Source organism: Harpia harpyja, chromosome 18 (assembly GCF_026419915.1).
Source record: "Harpia harpyja isolate bHarHar1 chromosome 18, bHarHar1 primary haplotype, whole genome shotgun sequence".
In the NCBI taxonomy this organism is placed as follows: domain Eukaryota; kingdom Metazoa; phylum Chordata; class Aves; order Accipitriformes; family Accipitridae; genus Harpia; species Harpia harpyja.
In genome coordinates this window covers 18042260-18063116 of record NC_068957.1, presented here as the reverse complement: position 1 = coordinate 18063116, position 20857 = coordinate 18042260, and the positions used below count along the sequence as shown (strand labels likewise).

Here is a 20857-nt window from a genome sequence, read left to right as displayed (position 1 = left end):
TTTACAAATCAGTTACTAGTTGTATCTAATTGAGGGCAAAGTACGATTGTAGCTTTAGTTCTTTGATTTTGTCGCTACAGCCAGAAAAAAAAACCTGAAAGGTTGCAGCTGGACGAGTTACGCATGTTCATTCAGTGGCAGGAAATACCGGGCCTACCAGAGGTCAAAATATCTTGGTTTTGAATAGAAGGATATGCAGTTAGTCTGTATTTATGTAAATATCATTAATTACAACTTAATATATTCACTGTTTCAGAACTCTTACTGTAAAATACTTTGTTATTCAGGAAATACACTGGAGAAGCAGATTAGGTTAGGAATAAATAATAAACATTGCATCCATGCCATTTTGAACTGTCCCCAGGCCAGCAAATCCATTGGTACTGAAGCCATTTAAGCCATATGAGTGCCTCCTATTACAGTTCTATGAAGCATATTTTCAGACAGTCCAAAAGTGTCATAAGTAACTGCAGGAGAAAAAAAGGGAAGGAGTCCAATGAGAGATAGGAAATGGCAACACAGAAGAGAAGCTGTTTAAGTAAAAAAAAAAACAGGTTCTCCACCCTGTAAAACAGGAGCCTTTATTTGTTATGCAAAAATCAGTTTTGCTAGCTCCTTATCTTTTGCTTGTATGTGATGGTTGGGGGCAGAGTGTTCTTAAAGGTCATCAATTTCCCACTGTCACTTAGGGCACTGTCATATGTTGACATTCAAAACAAGATGCCGACCATTTCGATGTGTGCATCACTTCCTCTAGTGGCTCTTTCTTCCTGCTTCAACAGCTTGCCTGCCACCCCCATCCGCCCCCTTAAGAAGCTTCCCTAATTCAGTATAAAACGCACATGTCAATATTCATGCAGGCCTTCTGAATAGAGGCTATATGGAAGGTGATGCAATGATCTCAGTGGATTTTCTTTCTTCAGTATTGCCTGGAGCCTAAAAATGAAGCTGACTGCATCAGTAATATTCAAGAGTTCTTGAAAGGCTGTGCACTCCTTAAAGTGGAGGTAAGTCAACTAAGATCTTTTATTTTATTGTTGTAACATGCTTGTTCAATCAGCCTTCTGAAAGGAAGCCAGATACCAGAGGGATGAAATCAATATTAATTCCTCATCTTTTGTATTAATAACATAAATTAGAGCATGGGTAATTTAATATTCTGCCTGGAGAATTTGGAAACTGAGTGTATTGACTGTAAGCTTAACGGATTCCTTCTTGTTTTTTGAAACAAACCTAAATGGTCAGGTAGAAATACGTGCAGCAGTAACAGGAGGTCTGTCTAAACAGAGTGGACCTGTTAACATTTTTTTTTCATTATTAGGGGTATTGCAGGTTTTAGCCTTGCTTTAATATGAAGGTTAAAATATTCTTAATACTGCAGTATTTTTCATCCCCTTCCAACTGTTGAGTGAGGTTCTACCAAACACATAATCTGAAATTGATCCTTGCACATAAAAATAATCCTAATGAAGACAAAAGACACCTATTCAGTAGCTATTCCTGGTCCGATCTATATGCTGATTCTTATGCTTAAGCATAGCTTGTACTTGCAGGATCAGAGTCTAAATGAATCACTGAAGAGTTCAGCGAATTTTGCCACCAGATTTTTTACTAAGTGTGTATGGATTTAAAATGTAAAGACTTTTGTATCACACTTAAATTCCTACAGTAAAAAAGAAACCTGTAACTAAGAGCCATCACTGTCTCATTTGAAATAACGCTCAACATTGTGGAAAAAAAATACATTCTGAAGACAAATTCTGCCAGAAGCAGGAACAGCATCCTTGGGCATTACACAGAATATTCATGCACCACAGTGAGAAAAGTCCAACCCATGGTAGCTCTGTTCCTGTGCTTTTCCTTTGAAGGTCTAAACAAGCAAAGAGCCTTTTTTCTCTTCAGAGCTTTTTAGCTAACCAGCATGAAAATCTGCTCATTCCAGAACTGTTTCACTAGCCTGTTGTTTCCCAGTAATACATTTCTTAGAGCCTGCTGCAGCAGCCCAGTTTTAAGAGCAGATAGGCCTTCAGTGATTCTATATATATCACATCAGAAATGGGTGTTGCCAGTCTTCTGGTACTGACCATGTGATTTCCTCCATTTTTCAGAGTTTATTTTTCTATTTGAAAACTAATCATAATGGTTATGGTGGAAAACACTGAAAAATAGGAGTCTTAAACAGCTAAAAGATAGGACAAGGGAACAGTGCTCAACTGTTGTTCTTTAACATCTCATAGTTTTGAAAGCCAGTTCTGCAATATTGCAGTCACACTTCGCAGTTTTCAGATGCTAGGAGCTAGCAACATTGTGTGTCCAGCTCTGGGTGTTTCTCTGATCCTTCCTGTGCCTTTTCTTCCTTGGTTTTAATTTAAGAAACTTTCTGACTTCTTTTTTCTTCTGATTTATAACCCCCTTAATCTTTGAAATATTCTGACCTTTCAGTAACTTCCCTAGTGCTCATGTGGTTGCCCTGTCTTGGTTGCTGTGAAAGGAGACCCCAAAAGCTGAATAAAAGCTCAAATCTTTCAAGGTCAAGTTTAAAGTTTGCAGCAAAATTAAAATGATTTCTTCTTTTTTTTTTTTCCAAAATACTAAGTCATATTAGAACGCCAAGTGAAGACAGGAATTTTGCTGCTTCGTGGCTCCTCTCTGTAGCCTCAGGCAGAGGAATGCTCAAGGTAGGACAGCTGAGATGGTGGGCAAGACATGGCACAAGTCAGGAGTGCTTATGCTTCCCTCTGGCTCTTCACCTCCTGTATTGCCAGCTTTTCTGAGTGCCTTGAAGGCAAAGCCACAGGAAACATGAAAACCCTCTGCCATCTGTTCCTTCTAAAAGCTGCCCTCTTTGAACCCTCTTGGCAAAGAGACTCTGAGACGCATACCTATAGGTGGTCCTCCCTCATGTCTGATGCTTAGTTTGCCTTGGGAAGGGCCACTGCCCTTCAGAGGGGTTTTCTCTGCAGGATATTTACTCTGACAGCATGTTTGGAGCATCAGAACATGCAGAGAACCTTCTGGTTCCAAGGTCCATCAGCACTGAAGTTGCGGTAATCAGGTATTGTGTCTAAGGAAGATGAGCATAGGATAGTAAATCTGTTCTTCTCCAATAACCTAGCCTGAGAAAAGAGTAACATCAGGAAAACTCTCGGCTTAACAGGTTTGAATTCCCTGACAGCCATCCTGCTGCTTACCCGGGCCTTGGATTTGACAATAAAACCCTAATGGTTCTGTCAAATTCTGCCCTTCTCCAGATGCCACAGAGAACTCTTGTTCCTTAGATATGAAGTAGCAGCCTGGGACTGGATCTGAGACACTTCTCCTGTCATGAGACTGACAAGTGCATGTTAAGGTCAGAGATTCTGTTCCTGTTGTAGATGTGAGCAAAAGAGGATGTTCTGAGGAAAGTCACAGCTCACAACTTCTACTCTGGATACTGATTTGTACAAAAGGGCCTCATCCAGGGGAATCTCAAGCATGAAAAACTTCATACATAACATTAGCATCCCATCCTGGCATCCCATGGCTTCATTGTACTTTGCCAAAGCAGTGGCTACCTTCATACTATGCCTTAAATTGATTTTTGTCATAGACGGTTGTGCAGCTGCCATTTGGAGCTGAATACCTCACTTCACTGGGCATTGCTAGCATGCAGGGAAGACGATCAGTGTGGAAAGTAGGGCTTCCAACAGCTTTCAGTTGAAACCCAAGTCCCACCTTCCACTGAACGGATACTGCTTGCCAATGTCTTCCAGTGGGAAGGCATGCAGAGAGGTTACTCCTGCAGAGCTACACATACGCACTTCCCTCCTACTCTTCTTTGTTGTCCTGGTAACTCAATCTTAGGAAGTGGAAGAAAGATGCAGCGAGGCAAACAGCACCTTCTCCCGTTTTACAGGAATGGTGAAATATTTGGACATAGTGGAAGAGAAAGAAGGACACTCTGTGACCTTCCTGCTTTGAGGTGGCTCCATTAAGTTGCAGCAGTTCTACAGACTGGTGGTGTGAACTGGAAGAGTCCATCTCATTGCAGGGTATAAATAACCAAACTCTTCCTTAGCTTCAGCCCAGGACTGAAGCCTGCAAACATTTGCTGCTTCAAATGTGCTAGTCCTAAAAAAGAAGGCAAGCAGGGGAATCAACACCTTCTAGCTAGACAAGTGCTGTAATGAGGTGAAACAATGAGACCATGTCTACAATTTTCCAACTGCCTTTCAGTGCTAGAATTTGATCCAAGTCATAAGAACGTCTATCAGCCCAGTTCTGCTGAGACAGAGGACTAGGCAGAGGACACGGGCACCTCTTTGGAGCTTACGTGTCCTTAGAGGATTCTTCAGTGGTTTGGACTGAGGAACAGTGCAGATAATCTGATCATGCTTCATTTACACTGGCTTCAACCTCTGAGCTGTGTATAGGACCCAAGATCTGGTCCAGTGAGAGAGTACTGCCAAGGCAGTGACAGCTGGATGCAAGCGGGTTGAGGTAGAAAGTGGAAGGCAAGAGGTTCTGTCCTGATGGCCAGGTGGAGTCTAGTGTAGAAGATACAGGGAAAAGATCATGAGGAAAGAGAAAAATCGGGTAGAAAGCTCCTGGCCTAGCTTGTACTTGACGGTACAAATGGGAGGTTAGTCTGCTTTTGCTCTTGACACAACCGTGCATATAATAACAGCAGCTCAATAGCTAAGCATCATTTACTGCTGAGGAAGCACAAGACCTTCATTCAGCAGCAGCATTTTATTGCTAATACAACCACAAAACTTCTGGCAAGGGGCTAAATTTTGTGAACTAAGAACGGTATCTGCAAGGTAAATCAATAGCTGGATTAAACCTGACTGTCCAGAACGATCATAGAGCATGCAGTATGTCGTTGCCATTGTGGGCAGAACTGAAGCTATTCCTGCAGTTGGAGAGGCTTGCAAGCTTCACCAAATTCTTTGTACCTGGACTGAGGGTGTGGGAGAGCAGATGAAAAATCATCACCACTTTGGCTCCCCATCCACATGCTCCCAAAGCCTGCTCTGCTTTAGCTTCACTCCAAAGCGATGTTACCTTTCCTAGCTGGGTAACGTCAAAAGCAAGAGCTCCTGTTCAGCACCGACCAGCACAAGCACTGCAGAATGGGTATGTCTGAATTCAGAGTGACCTGGTGTCCCAGAGGTCTCTAGCTCACAGGTGTGTGGGGTGTTTCTGACACCCCTATGTCCTGCATGGAGTTGGGACCTGCAGCCGGGCTTCACCCTGGATGTCAGTACAGCTTCATTCCCTTTCCGTGCTGCAGCCCGCTGTTGTGCTGAAGTGTCTGGGGATTTTCGTGCTCCCCGCAGGAGAGTGTTGCCCGAACAGATGGGCACACGCAGCAGAGGCACCGTGCTCGCCGCGGCAAGGACATGCTGTCTCTGAGAATTCACTGCCTCAACTGAACTGTGCCTCATCTACAGACCCTTCTGCAGCATTTCTCTCCTCAGTGGCGCAAAACCACTCTAATTACCGTTTCAGTAGCCTGGATTTTCCTTTCTTTTCCTATCCTTCCCCCCTAATTTTCCTTCCCCCCCTTCCCCCCCTTTTCTCCCTTTTCCCCCTTTCCTTCCCCCCTTCCTTTCCTTTTCCCCTTTCCTTTCCCTTTTCCCCTTCCCTTTCCCTTCCCTTTTCCCCTTTCCTTTCCCTTCCCTTTTCCCCTTTCCTTTCCCTTCCCTTTTCCCCTTTCCTTTCCCTTCCCTTTTCCCCTTTCCTTTCCCTTTCTCTTCCCCTTTCCTTTTTCCCCTTTCCTTTTTTTCCCCTTTCCTTTTTCCCCTTTCCTTTTTCCCCTTTCCTTTTTCCCCTTTCCTTTTTCCCCTTTCCTTTTTCCCCTTTCCTTTTTCCCCTTTCCTTTTTCCCCTTTCCTTTTTCCCCTTTCCTTTTTCCCCTTTCCTTTTTCCCCTTTCCTTTTTCCCCTTTCCTTTTTCCCCTTTTTCCCCTTTCCTTTTTCCCCTTTCCTTTTTCCCCTTTCCTTTTTCCCCTTTCCTTTCCCTTTTTCCCCTTTTCCTTTCCCCCTCTTTCCTGATTCACTTTTCCCCTCTTCCCTTTCTCTTCTTCCCTTTCCCATCTCCCTTTCCCTTTCGCCGACCGCTTCCCAGCCCCCCCCATCCCCTCCCGCCGGCGGCCGGCGGAGGGAGCTGCGGCCGCACGACCCGCCAGCGAGCGAGCGAGCGAGCGGGCGGCGGGGCGGAGCGGGGCGGCGGCGCCGCCTGTCACTTCCCCTTCCCTTCCCTTCCTTTCCTCTCCCTTCCCTTCCCTTCCCCGCGCCGCGATCCGGCTCCGGGTCAGAGCCGCCGCAGCGGCCGCCCCGCGGTCCCGCAGCACCGCCCGCCGCCGCCGCCATGCCCCGGGGCTGCGCGCCCGCCCGCCCGCCGCCGTGAGTACCGGCCGCTCCGGCACCGGGCCGGCCCCTCCGCTGCGCCTGGCCCGGCCTCGCCGCCGTCCCCAGCCCCCGGCAGCCCTGCCGGTGCCTCCGGGGGGTCCCCGCGGAGCTTGCCGGAGGCGGAGCGCGGCTCGTTGGGGCTTGGCGGGTGGGTGCGTGCGTGTGTGTGGGAAAAGCGTCGCGGCGCCGAGAGCCGGCGCGGCCGGCTGCGCTCCGGGCGCCGGGGGAGGAGGGCTGGCTCTGCGGCTGGGCAAGGCGCTGCCCCGCCGCCCGGTCTCCCCTCGCCGGTCTTCGCGGAGCCGGCGGAGCCTGGCGGCCCTGCCGCTGGCGGCGGAGGCACGTCTGGTCGGGAGCAGCCGGGGTTAGTGAGCGCCCGAAACGCCGGCATCGCTGGCGGTCGGAGCGGGCGTGGGACGATCTGGCTCCAGCCCTCATCCTCGGGTTTGGATGAAGGGTCGCGGTCGCGCCGAGCTTTGGGCTTTGCGCCCGGCTTGAGGTTTGCCGGGGTTTTTGTCTGACTGCGAGAATAGTTTGTGCGGATAAAACGGCTCGGGCTCGAAACGCAACGCGGCTTCCCCTGACTTTGCCGCGCCTGCCATCCCGGTACTGGGATTTCGGGTGCTGGTAACTTGCTAGATGCTCCTGGGTGTGATTTTTCGTTCTTCCCGAGAAGCTGGGTGCTCTCCTGGTCGCTGCCCTGCGAGCACCGGCCCCTCCTCACCTTCTCGCTGTCTGTCTGTCTGTCTGTCTGTCGGACTGGCGGTGCAGCAGTGCAGGTTTTCTCTCTCCCGGTGCGGTGCCTGATGGAGCAGCCGGAGTGTTTCACCAAGGGGAGCTGCAGCCTGTGGTTCTCAAAGTCGGAAAAGCATTTTAATGGCGATCCTCAGATGACAGCCATAGATTTAAGCAGGGCTTTACTTATATCCACCAGATCTCCCATGAGCTAAGAGTGAACAAGCCTTTCCCCCCTCTATTTTTCTTCTAGCCTTGCAGCTTGTCTTTTAGTTAGGAACAGAGTTATGGATGGATTGTGCTGGAGAAAGTAATTTTTAGCTCATAAATGAGGACTTTTCTGTATGATGAATTTATTCTGGAACAAGCTGCAGAGTGTATTTACATTACAGTAGCTGATCCAGAAGAGTTTTCCACATAGCCATTGTTCCACAGTAGCTATTCCAGACAATTTCTCCGTGAAGAAAAGTCCTGGAAGTTGTTGCTTCCTTTTGTGCTAGAATTTTTTGCACATCCCTCCCGCCACCATTTTCCTCTGGACTTTGTCAGTCTGATGACTCTGAGCTTACAGCATTATTATGTGCATTGAAGGATCAGGGATGTATTTTACTGCTTTAGTCCTTGAAAAAAAAAAAAAAGATGCCATTCATTCAAGGCAGGACTTGTTTTTCTGGATTTACTGAAGTGGAAGAAAAAGGGTATGACTGAGAAAATGACACACCAGAGAGATGCACGCAAACATCCCAGCCTCGCTGTTTACTTTCCTCTCCTGCTTGGCAGGAGAGTGAAGGCGCATTACTGTAACGTTGCATCCTCCAGTGGCTGGCAACAGGATCAGTGCATGTCCAGGCTCTCCATTACCATCTCTCTTTCCACGGAGACGCAAACGTCGCTGCTTAGGGCTGGAGGCGATGCTCAGATAGCACTGGCTGCAACTGCAAGGCAGGAAAACTAGTTCATGCAGCAGTTGGCAGAGGGGATGGGGTCCGCGTGGTCCAAAGGAGCAAACCCAAGTGAGCACGGGCGATAGATCAGCTCAGAAACAGCCCAAGGTAGGTGGGGATGTCCCCAAAATGTGCAGGGCGGTAGATGCGATCGGAGCTGCGGAGCTACTGGTTTTAATATTTGTAACGACAGCAGGCCGTTCCCCCTCTGAGCGTGGTTTAAATTTCTTTAGGGTAAAGCCTTTCTCCCAGTATTGAGGCTGAGTCAATTTTTAAATATACTCTCAACAAAGAGCAGCCTTTGTACTGCCCGTGTTGAACTTCGTTGCTGCACTGATGTGTCTGTTGAGAGGAAGAGATGCCGCGAGCATCCAGGGCTGCGGAAGAGGCCAGTCCCCTTCCTATTTGAAATATGCCAAGCATACTCAAGGAGCTATATGTGGAAAGCAAAAAAGGGCCATATTAAAGGACAGTACTATCCTGAAGGTAATTAAGGCTCGTGTACTTATTTAGCAGGATACAGTCTTTAGTGCGTTGGAAGTGTCTGTAAGTAGATGGTGTCTGCCAGAAGAGCTTTAAAATCATCTTTCCTGTTCATTGGATTTGCAGATCTGTGGTCTCCCTCTGCAAGACGTGTATTTGGGGATTAGCAGATGATGCCTTGGTGGTACCAATAATGGGGGCTATTTGTATCACTTATCTTTGCTTCATTAATGGTAGGACTTGTATGGTCTGTATGAACTTGAGGGCATTTCTCAGGTGTTAGAGGGGATTGCAGTGTTTTGGAAACTCAAATTGCCCCTCATTGTGCCGGTGGTGATTTCTGAAGGGCCTGGGTGTACAAGGTCCAGGTTACCAGTCACAGAAAAAAAGCCCTTGCTAACTATGTATATCTGTTTTGCCCTTGAGGCTTAGCAACACAAAATTCTTATTTTTGCACATAAAATAACTGGGTTTGGCTTCCTGTAAAAAAATGTAAATGTGTTATATGTGCTGTATTGCAATAGCAGAAAATTCTGCATGTTTGTTTCTTCTGCTGCGGAAAATATGTGTGTGTGTATGGACAGCCTCAATCTCTTCAGCTTTCGATAACAAAAATAGCAGCAAAATCTTTCCTTCCCTCAAGGCAAGCAATAACCTTCTCTGTGGTTTTCAGAGGAGTCCCTGCTCTGCAGACAGCACCGATTTCTTCCTTTCCCGTCCCCAGCGTTATGCTCCAAATGCTGCCGGGTCCCCCTGTCCTCCCCAGGCCGTCTGCCACCGGTGCCCCAGGAATTCACTTGCTATAAAGGAAATGGGACTTGTCAGCCCTGAAGAAACACCCTTCCCCTGCAGAGACATACGGGCTACTTAATCCTCACTGTCACCCCCTATGTGGGCTGCTCAGACAGCCGGAGTAAGATGTTTCAGGCTCAAGTGACCAAGTTCCTCTTTTGCAGGTGTTTGATCCACATGATTTGTACACCGGAGAACAGTTCTCCAAGGTCCTGAGTACATTAACAGCTGTAAATAAAGCTACCGAAGGTAAGAAAAAAGGGTTTTTTTCTGTCATCTTTTCAAATTCTGTCTCGTATGTATGCTGGGGTGGGTTTTTTGTTTTGGTAATTCCTAGTTTAGGGTGATTTCTGGAGGTTGGCAAATTGTGCTGCCAGCACCAATGCCTGATGCTGGACGGTGGGATTGACATTTCATGCTTCTGCCAACTCTGGTTTTAGATGTAGCATTCCAGAGCTGCTGTATGCACTTTGCAGAGCTTGATTATTATTGCTTTACACTAAGGGACCTCTGCTCAGTTTTGACAATATTAAGGGATCTCAAATTAGGTCATTGTAAAGGAGCCTCAATGTAAATGAGCATGCACCTCCCGAAATGCAAATATCAGATTTTAAGTAGTGTGTTTTAAAGCCACAGAGAAAAACAGATCCATCTGTGTAATATCTTTACTGAATGTCAAAACGTACGTTGTTGCTAGATGCTCAGTCAATTGTATTGATGTTTCTCTCTCTCCTCGCCCTGGGTCAGTGGAATAGGCTCCCAGATTTGGGAATCAAGCTGATGGCTTGTCCTCCCTCCGTGGGTGCAGGAGCAGGCTGCTGAAGCAAAGCAAATCAGCTCCTCTTGTTTCCATCCCAAATATGTAGGTGTTCCCCACAGGCTGCTTTAAACTGTTATTCAGTCACATAGGCTGTGAAAGGAGAAGTTAAACAGAGGGGATGATGACACCGTGGTGCTCTGGGGAGCGGTGGGAGGACCAGGGTCTGTTTTCTGAGGGGATGAGGAGCAGGTCTGCGTGGAGCTGGGAAGAGTTTGCAGGGTGGAAAGCATTTATGGCCCCCTATCATACAAGCAGATTTGCACAGGGAGTCCTGCACACCCACTGAAGTCCAACACCAGGAGAATTCTTCAACTTCCCTGTTGCAGATTACATTTTAGGCAATTAAAAGGAGAAAAATTCAAACCCCAAACCCATAATTTTCCTTTCATGGGAAGGTTTTTCTGTTGGCTTACTGCATTTTGCCTAGATTTGGTTTGTGGTGGTTTTCTCAGTTGTTTCACTTCTCTTTCAGCTGAGTTTTTTGCTTTTGGATTCTCTTCTGCTATTACAGAAGCTGCTCGGGTGTTTAGTGAAACAACCTCATTGCTGGGACTGGACCCTTTCCTCCTTTTTTCCTCTGTTCTGTTCTGATGCAAGGTTTTATAAAATCATACGTATATAAAATATATACTGTATTTATACATTATATAAACTATTGTATAAATTATCATGTATATATTATATAAACAGCAACGTACATATAATAATATAAAATGTATAATAATAATAGTATATATATGTACACACACACCTATGTGTGTGTGTACGGGTGTATAGTGCTCCTCTGAAGAAATTCAGGTTCTTAGACTGCCTTTCTGCAGCCAGCACTCAGCTCTGCTGCCAGCTCACTCCCTAGAAGTCAGTGAATGGTAATTCAGCCTCAGTACATCTCCTTACGGCCTCTTACTGCTCCATTAAATGACAGCACCCAGTGACCCCATGTAGAAAGCTCTTGCAGTTCAATATGGTGAGGGATATAAAATGCAGGTTGCCTAGACCAGGAGCAACCTTTGCAGATGCTGTCATTAGGATTGGCATTAGCTTCATTATCCTGAAAGCAAAAAGAGTGAGAAACTTTCCTGCCTCTGTGCTTGCTTGTTCCTTGCTGGACCGAAGGGCTGCGATGGGGTGTGTGCTGATGGGGCGGCGAGGCTGCAGTGCCGTTGTCACAGCAGTCCCCTTGGTTACAGCCCCAGCTCTACTCTTGCAGCCACCGGTGTCCCAGCTCACCCGTGCAGTCACTGGGCGAGACGCGGGATGGGGCTTTGGTGGAGAATAGTTCCTATCGTACATTACCGAGGGGACTATAGGGAAGCTGGGATCCTCTTGGTTTCATGGCAAACATCTGTTTGAACATATGCTTTCTCTGTTTAAATGTTAAAAAGCGCAATGCCTGCGATATAATTAGCTGCTCAGGCAGAAAACACCCTTGGGAAAAGTACAGGGTAAAATAAATACATGTCTTAAAACGTTTGCTTTTTGGTGGCTTGGCCAAGTTCCTGAGAAGCAGGAGCCTGCGTCCTACAAACCGCCACTGCAGATGGTCCGGTTTGTCCGTCTCGCCAGAGGCCAAGGGCTCAGTGGAGCATCAGGACAAGCCTCGTACTGGCTACTGCAGTTCCTGCTGTGGCCAGGGCTCCAGCATGCCTGCGCATCCCGACACCCACAGGGCTGCTGCATCCCGACACCCTTGTCGGAGGCAGAGGGAAGTAGGTGACAGCTAAGGAAACGCCGTGGGAATGTGTTTCCGAGCATCCATTTGAAGTCCAAATCCTTGTGTCTTCATGGATCTTGTTATGCAAGTAACTAGAGGCATTGTTTGTAGCGGATAAACTCAGAGTTCGGCGGCTGTCCATCAAATAACAGCAATACAGAGCTTGATGCTTTTATCTGAAAGAGAGGGCAGGGGAGGAAAACCAGCTGTGCTGGATCAGACGAGGCTCATCTGCCAAAAATAGTGTAGGAATGTGAGCAGAAAACCCAGCTATTTTAACCATAGTTTAAGCAACATATGGCAGCAGTGTTCCATGCTGGACCAGGCATAAAATAGGACGCTGTCATGATGCAATATAAATGATACGCTTCCCTGCCAAACTGTCAAAGTCAGTTTTACATTTGTTTCTAGGTTGCTGCAGATATTTATAAAAGCTTTGGAAGATTGGGAGGGGCAGGGAGAAGCATAAAATCTACAGTAACCAAGTCATTTCCGTGGGACTGTTGCTGATGGCTTGAATAAGCGGAGAAGTCTGGACTCGCGGTTTACGCCCTCCCTTTTTAGAAGGAATCAGGGGAAGAACATCTCACGCTGGCAGCCAGCCACCCCTCCCGGCCTGTGAGTCGCCGGGAGCAGCCGAAACCGCTCCTGCTCAAATATCAGGATGCTTCAGAGAAAAAAAACCCACTCTGTGTTTGCAAAGTGGGTTTTCCATGCAGAGAGGTTTTGCTGTTGCTGCAGCCCAGGGAGCTGGGAATTCACCGTGCAGTCATCAGGCAGTTGTGTAACGAGCAGGGCAAGAGAGAGAACTGACTCACTGGCAGCACACGAGATTTAATGTGAATGTTGTCCATTGCTGGAGCATGGGCCAGGCGGACCGGTGCGTGGGTGCGGTACGGTTGGGGGTTTGTAAGACAGCGGCACCTGGAAGTCGTAGTCACGGACCTGGTCCTCATTGTGCAAGGCGTTGGAGAAAGACGAAGCAAGCCCATTCTCCAGGAGCTCACAGTTTGTGTTGCTCCAGGTCCAATCAAAGGATGAGGTGTTTTCCTATCGAAACAAAAATCCTCTGGGAAGAACAAAAGCCCAGCTGAGTTCCTGTAACTCCTACCAAACTTCCCCTTCGGAATGACTTTTCCATGTTGACGTTCAGACTGGAGGAGAGTGAGGGAAGAGCAGCCTTAGAGTTTGTGTTTTCTGATTCCTGCGCACACTTAGTGGCTTGATCATGCTCTCCTCGCAGCATTTTCAAAGAACTCCAAACAACCAGGTGACTTGCACACCCAGCAAAGTGACACCTGCAGACCTCAGACTGCTCTTCTCTGTCCTCCTTTTGAGCTCCATAGGCATGCTAGGTCCACACCACTGGTGGAAAACAGCAGCTCTGGGATACAGAAATGTTCTTAAATCTAAAAAGAAGCTACAAGGCAAATCTTGAAAGTACTTCACAGTTTACTGAAATGATAATGTCTACCGTTGCTTCATTTGAGCACCATGGCACCTAGAAAGGAGGTGATCTGAGTGTTGTCCCATGATGTGGTATGAGGTACAGTAGCAGAGAAGTACTGGGAATTACTGGGTGGCTTGAATCCCATGTTTTTCCTCTCTGCAGCATCCAAGCAGGATTCTGGGGCTGAGTGATGCCAGGTCCTGCAGGAGGCAGGACTGCTCTTGGTGATGAGGCCACTGTCTCAATCTCAGCACAGGACGGTTGTAACCAGAAAACTTTACCCTCTGGCAAGTTTTTTGGTATCAATATAGAAACAAATCACTAACTGTGAAAAACAGGTATGTGTCAGAGCAGCAGCATTGTTTCCAGCGTCAGGCACGTGGTGGCAGGAACAAGCCCAGAGACTAGTTTGCAGAACAATTTGCTTCGAGCATGTGAAGGAGGCAACTCCAAGAGCTGCTGGGATGGTCTGAGGGGTGACACTCCTGTCCTTCCTCAGCACGGTCTGAATCCCTCTCTCACATGGTAATGGCAACGGTCCACGAACAGTAATCAAAATTGTGCCTAGCCTCTTTCAGCTGTATAATGAACCCAGAAGGACTTACCTAAATAGAGACGCGATTGTGTTGACCAGCTGTTCAGCATTCTTCCCCACTCAGCGGGGAAGCCCACGCTGCAGCTGCAGAGGTGACCTAAGAGCGCTCACTTGCAAGCTAAACTTTGAAACACCTTCAACAGTGCTTACTTGGATCCCAGAAACATTCCCAGTTGGGCAACATTGGGCGGAGTGTTATTCTATTTTCTAAGCAGTTTTAAGGGGGATTTCAAAAACATACTGTGATCGGATGTGTGGCTGCAGAGCTGGCATAACCTAGGAGTGCCTTGGGATGCAATTCAACTTCTTCCATCATGGAAGGGTTAACCCATCCCAGCAAAACCATCCTCACTGTTGACTAGGAGTACCCACACTGGAGATGCAGTGCACTTGCTATTCTGCTTTGGTAGATGCTCCTCCAACTGTTGTGCCCTGTTCTTGTTTTCTTTACAGGCTTTACTCTTTGCTTTGCTGTGATGCAGAGGGGTGGTGGACAGTTGGGTAAAACTCAGATGTTGTTTTTGCCTCACCAGATCAGCCGTCAAAAGGGCCATGTTCACATCTATCGTCTCTTAGCTCTGCGGCTGGAGGTCCCCACACTGACTCCAACGGCACAGCTTCACAGTCAGCGAGGGTGTTAAGGAGGCAGTCCAAGCCTGTGGTATCCTTTATTTAACATCCCATCAAGGGTTTGGTGGCTGTGGGGGTAGAGGGCTATGAGTGGTACCCGTGGGTCCAGCACACCAGAAGGGCTTGTTCTCCCCCAGTCCCCATCACGGCTTTGCTGCCCCGGCTGGAGAGAGTCTCGTGGCTTCTCCAAACCGCGGTACTCCTCTCTGTGACATGAGAAGAATGATTCTCATCTGCCATCCATTGCACTGTGAAACTAAATTAATGCCTGGGAGGGACCTTGTGGTCCTCTGGCAGGAGTGCTTACACAAAAGCAAGACATTATTGCTGTTATAAAGAGCAATACTGAAAAAACAGCTGTCACAACAAAGAACAACAATAGCTTGTCCTAGTGGCTTCTGCTTTTTTGGACTATTTACTGACGTTTTTCCATGTTTCTTTCCTTAGGAGATGACCGAGAATGGCAGTCATCAGCTGGTGGTAAAGGCCAGGTTCAATTTTAAGCAGACCAATGAGGATGAACTCTCTGTTAACAAAGGAGACATTATTTATGTCACCCGGGTTGAAGAAGGGGGCTGGTGGGAAGGGACCTTGAATGGAAAAACAGGCTGGTTCCCAAGCAACTACGTCAGAGAAATCAAATCCACCGGTAAGCAAATTGCTTTCAAGGGCTGATTGAATGACAGCAGTATAATGCAGTGTAGATCCTTGTGCCTTTGGGAAATTGCTGCTATTTATTAAGGAGCGTTTGTGTCCTTAAAGCAGCAGGGCTAATTGAAGGATGAATGAGGCCAGAAGGGTAAAGCCTAGTCTTTCGCATGAGTTGTTTGAGAGCTGCTTCGCCCTCTTCCTGAGCGCATCGTGCCTTTCTATTGCTCCCCCAAGCCCCAGCAGTGCGGGAGCGGGGACGTTGCTGGAGGACGAGCCTGGAGATGGCTTCGTGGGTCCTCTTTGTCATGTAGAGCTGCCAGGTCGTTCCAGTGTCTGAGCACAGAATTAGCTTTTTGTTAGAGACCTCGGTCAGGCAATGTATTTGTGTTTGATCCTGCCATTTCTGGCAGTGGTGGAATGGATGCTCACAGTCGCAGTGAGGAAACCAACAAAAACTATATGGCCACAGGGAACAGTCCCCTGGTTTTGTCCATAGTGATGGTTGGTTTCATATAGTACATTTTCCCCCAGATGCATCTTCTGCTGCGATATTGAGAAAGGAAGAGGGAGGGGATGATCCATCCGATGACATCTGCCTTTATTGAGCTTTGTCTTGAGTGTCCTTAACAATTTCTGCGATGTGATTTTAACCAGATGTGGGGTGGTGATGACATGAAGCATGCCCCTGGCTAACTGCCTTGTAGTGTTACATATCCATTCAAGCAGCTCATCCCATTCTGCTTCGGAGGCCATTGTGTGACAGTACACTTGTTTTTTTTCAAAATTCAACTTTAATTCCTTAATGTGCCTTGCGGGCTTACCCTAGACAGAGACCTATTGTGTGCTCGGTGCTGGTTTTATGGCTCAGGATCAGCCCTGGCCTCAAACACTGAGAGACATCAGCAGTGGTCTGCAAAGCGGCTGCAAAATGTACAGCCCCTGTTAGACATCCTTGCTCCCACACTTGCAAGCAAAAAAGCAAAGGAGAGAAGAATAAATTTAATGAGTGAGTGCTCAGAATTAGGCCAGTTTTTGTTTAATTCTAAATGAAAAAATCATTGTTAGGATATCTCATCTCCCACTGTTTCCCTCTGGGAAATGATGTCTGAGCTGGAGCAGGACGTTGCAGCAGAGATTGAAGGCTTGTCTGGCACAACCCAGGAATCGCTAATTGAGTCAGTGAGTGGAGAAGAGAAATGTTTTAAAAAAAGGAGAGCAAACTTCAGTCCTATAGGGAAAATCAGATGGGACCTGCATGAAATAACGGCACCTCATTGAAGCGAAGGACAAGTCTACCATTGATCCTGATGTAGGAGCCCATCAGATTTTTCTATCTGCAGAGCTTTTCCCTCCAGATCCTCCCTCCAGCACCCATTTCATATGGGAGGAGGGTTCATTCCCCACATCTCTGCTTGCTCAGGATGTGTGGTCGTATTGCAAATGAAGGATGCAGGAACCATCAGCTAACCCTCTCCTGCCCCAGGACCGCTGCCTGGGGACTGTAGCGTGGGGGGAGCCCTCGCTGCAAGCCAGCGGGAGCTGCTTTCCTCGCCTCCAAAGTGTGAGACGTGTCACTCTAAATGGAGTTACTTGTTTTTCAGCAGTGTCTGTACCTCCACTGTGTCCTAAGCATGCCCTTTGGGTGGAAATAACTAGCAGCGTGGAGCAAAGCTCCTCCGAGTCTTCAAATGAGGCACAGAGCTCCCAGCTGGAAGTGACAGGAAACTCTGCAAGGGCAATAATTAGACAATACATCAAGCTGCGGTTTCCAGGGGCTAAATTTATCAATTTCAAGCTTCTCCCCTGCTATCCGTGTGAAAGTAATTGCCTTCTGTGAGCGATTGCAGGGAGAAAGGAGAGACTGGCTGCTCCGCGCGGCACAGAGGCATTTTGGTACGAGGTGTGCAGCGTGGCCAGGGCCAGCGGTGCAGCCTTGTGCTGCTGACCTGTCTCAGTCCGGAGGGGTAACAGTGCCGCTGCGGTGCCGGGAGAGCTGGCAAAGCTGTGCTGCTGGCAGGGAATGGGCTTCCCTAGGGAAGGAAAATGGAGCAGGGACTCGTGGACGTGTGTGTGCGTGCACGCGCGTAGCATGCTGGAGGCATCTGCAGGGATTTAGCAAACGCACAAGATGAGAATTGACTTCCAGGTTTGTGGGAGCTTTTTGTTCAAATCTACCTTTGTTCAGAGAAGGCTTTTGCATCACAAATGACCGCGGGGGTCAGGGTTCAGCATATTGATTGGTGTTGGCTTCAAGTGCCTTGTGAATCACCTGGAACAAAACGCTGTATCCAGCATTTCTGATAGACACACAGTTTTAAAACCCAAATTTTGTGGGCCGGGTGAAGCCACACTGTAGTTCCAAACAGTGCCAGACACTGGGCTGCTGCCAGAGATTTCAGAGCAAACCTGTAAGTTAGTTGGCAGACGCTGCACAGTGCTTCTGGTGCGACTTGCTCGGCTGCCTTCAGTGTCATGCACGCCTTTAGTTTGCTCCTAGTTTTTCTGAAGCAGGCAAACAAACCCTGCAGTTGAAGTTTTGTGTTCACAGGGGTGAAGTTAGGTTTGCTGGACATTATGCAGCAGTGACTTTTCCTGCTGGAATAATGAGAGCTGTGCACTGTGATTTATTGATGTATTTTTTTGTACAGATAAACCACTCTCTCCCAAAGCATTAAAAGGACTCGAAAGCACTCAGCTGACAAAGAATTATTACCCTGTGGTAAGTTTTAAAGTGCTGATCATACATTTTAATAATTAGCATATTATTAATCTTCTGAACTGGCTCCTTCCCTTAGAAATCATTGAAGCAATTTGTAACAATTGGGGATGTGACTCTGTATTTAAATGCAGCTGTTGCCATTTCCTTGATTCAAGGCTGTCGAGACAATAAACCACAAATGGAAGTTGCTGCAAGATGTCAAAAGGAGAGACTCAAAGTAGGCGACTGAGATGATAAAGCAGAGGTGGCAGCTTTGAGATCAGTGTTGGGGAATAAGGCACAATGTCTTTGGTCCGGTCCTTGCCATTGACCGTGGGCTATCTCCCTTTGATAAAAATGGGGAGATAATGTCATGGCATGAAGCAAGCCAAATTAGAGCTCTGAACCATGATCTTTTTCTTGGGTTTGGCTGGAGATGTTACACTCCGAGCTGTCTGCCCTGTGCCTCTGCCAGCAGCTGCAGACCTCAGGGAAGGGGCAGCTGCCACGGCTCACAGCCTGGCTTGTTAACTGGGCTTGGCTTTGGAGCAGGTCAGCATGCCGGGCTATGAACTGTGGCTGCAGAAGGGGTGGAGAAACATCACCTCCTCTACCATCTTGCTACCGGAGCGGTGAGGTCTAGCAAAGGGGGGCAGGTACCTTCCCGCTGTGTCCAGGCTAGAGCGAACCCCGCGGTTTAAGAGACTTAAAATGCCTGCATGTGAACGTCCCTGGCTCTTGGTGCCAGAGGTGAAACGTGCTCATCAGCATGACTAAATATATTTCAAGCAAAGCAAAGCAGAAACAATATGTCCAGAGAGCTGGGAACCACCTCTACTGTCTCCAAAGCTCATCCACGCTGAGAAACTTGAGTGCTAACTGGGAGCGTGCAGGCAGTGGGTTTGCCTCCCCTGCTGCCGGAGACAAATTGGCTGCTGAGATAGATTAGCAGGACCAAACCCAACTCGGCACGTCCGTGAAGTGGCAAGTGAGCTGTGACCTGGCTTGAGCTGCTGCGGGAGCCGTCCTTGGTCTGGCCACTGTTGCATTTAAATTATTGCCTGCCTTCGTGCAAACGGTGCTCCCAGGATGCATGCACAAATCATTTGTTTGCATACCTTGGCAGCCAGTTATGCATGCAGGGTTAGGCATGAGCCTCTCAGGGGTCAAATACTAAACTCTGGTCTGAACTGACATTGGCTTCATGCTTTGCCAGAGAAGAAGGAGCAGCCCTTAACACCTGCTTTCCAGGCCTCCCCCAGTTTGCAAAGTAAAATCCCAAATTCGGACCCCCCAGGGCTTTCCTGAGTGTTCTGGGTTCTGCATTAACAAATGTAATTTATGGACTTAAAATACACTTCCATGCTTTTCCACACTTGGAAGCTGATCTCATGTTCCTTTGACTAGTTGCTAGTACAAAGATCTACTCAGTGCTCTGTCTCTCACCCTAGGTGTTGCAAAATATTCTGGAAACAGAACGAGATTATGCGAAGGAACTACAGTCACTTCTGGGAACTTACTTAAGACCCCTCCAGTCTTACGATAAGTAAGATATAAGGGCATCTGAGGTGGAGAGAACCCTGTAAAATCGACCACAGTTCGTTACTTCCCTGCTTTTGAATGTTTAGGGACTGTTACTGCTGCTCTTGTAAAGCCTCACAGCTTCTCTGTGAACCAGAATAAAAGCGCACATTGTACAGGTTTCTGCTCTTTCCTATTCCTCAGTGATCGTGCAGGCATTGGGCTGTGTTAGAGATGGGCATTTCCATCTGGTAGAGGGCTGGCTGTTACAACCCATCTGCAAGCTCGTGCGTGGCTGTCCCAGCATGCATGTTTCCTGGCGGTATGCCTTGCATGGCTTCTCCCCTTGTAATTTGCCTTGTTGTGACTTCTCAGCCCCAAGTGGCATCTCCTAGTCATCTCCTCATTTCGTGCGTGATGACACATATTCTTTGCGGTCAGATTGCCTCTCTCTAAATCCAAACTGCTGCTGAGCAAGAAGTGACTCCCCTGCCTCCCCGTCTGCACAGCCATCGGCATTAAGTACCTCCGTGCTCGGGAAGAGCATGCTGCCGTACCTTACACCCTGAGTAATGCCAGGGCAACTGGGGGACTTTGTCAGGGCTTACCTGCAGAAATAAGCTGATGCATTTTCCATCCATGCTGGTGCAGAGGCAGCACACACCGTCCTGTCCTTACCCAGGCAGCGACAGGCAGCGCAGTGGTGCCTATCTGCAGATTCCTATCGATAGTTTCACCCTGCATAAAAGACCCAGCGCAGTTAACTTCACCTCCTGCTTATTGCTTCAGCTTTCTGGTCGTCTTTTCCAAACGGTGCCATCTCGGTGACTCTGTCCATGCAGCTGCCTTTGGGGCCGGGGTCCCTCCGGCTGAGCATGCTGCGGGAGGACTGGGCAGCCCTGGGGCATCACGGGCGGAGGGCAGATATTTAGACATTGGCCAGTCCAGAGAGATAGGACAGTGGTGTCTTAAGGCCTTTGTATTTAAATCTCCCCTCCCTTCCCCAAATCTTCATGTGGGATATATTCAGCTGTGAAAATTTCTCATGCTCTCAGCCTTGTAGGTGGGAAATGGCTTAAATGAGGGTGGTACGAGTGACTCTGAGGATGGCTCTGAGGATGACAGAAGCAGACGTTAGCTTTGGCTAGGAAAAATCCAACCTCATTTAAGGAATAAAGGAACATCTACCTGAGGGGCCTCTTTGTAGGACCCTCCTCACGTAGGGAAACCCGCAGCATAAATCCCTGAAGACAAAGCTGTCTCTGTGTCTGTGCACACACCTCCCTCCCCACCCCTGGCTGAAATCCCATCTGTCCGTGTCTATTAGACAGCTAAGCATCTGAGAAGATTAATGTGATTAAGTGATTAAAATCCAATTAAGATAATCCTTGACAGCAGACATCTTCTCTGGGAGGCTGTGGTCTGTAGCTCAC

The 20857-nt window shown here is 47.9% G+C and overlaps 1 protein-coding gene across 4 annotated transcripts in view; it reads left to right on the top strand.

Annotated features, from left to right (window-relative positions):
• ARHGEF6 (Rac/Cdc42 guanine nucleotide exchange factor 6) overlaps window positions 1-20857 on the top strand; it is a 41275-nt gene that overhangs the window by 433 nt on the left and 19985 nt on the right. For 2 of the 4 annotated variants that reach the window (XM_052813964.1, XM_052813963.1), the window contains exons 2-7: window positions 924-1007; window positions 9510-9594; window positions 14458-14585; window positions 15002-15203; window positions 17854-17924; window positions 19355-19449. In XM_052813964.1, the coding sequence (XP_052669924.1) occupies window positions 924-1007; window positions 9510-9594; window positions 14458-14585; window positions 15002-15203; window positions 17854-17924; window positions 19355-19449 (665 nt within the window). Of the gene's footprint in view, window positions 1-923; window positions 1008-6257; window positions 6389-7980; window positions 8179-9509; window positions 9595-14457; window positions 14586-15001; window positions 15204-17853; window positions 17925-19354; window positions 19450-20857 lie in introns of those variants that run through there. The other 2 variants (XM_052813965.1, XM_052813966.1) reach the window with 2 other exon arrangements.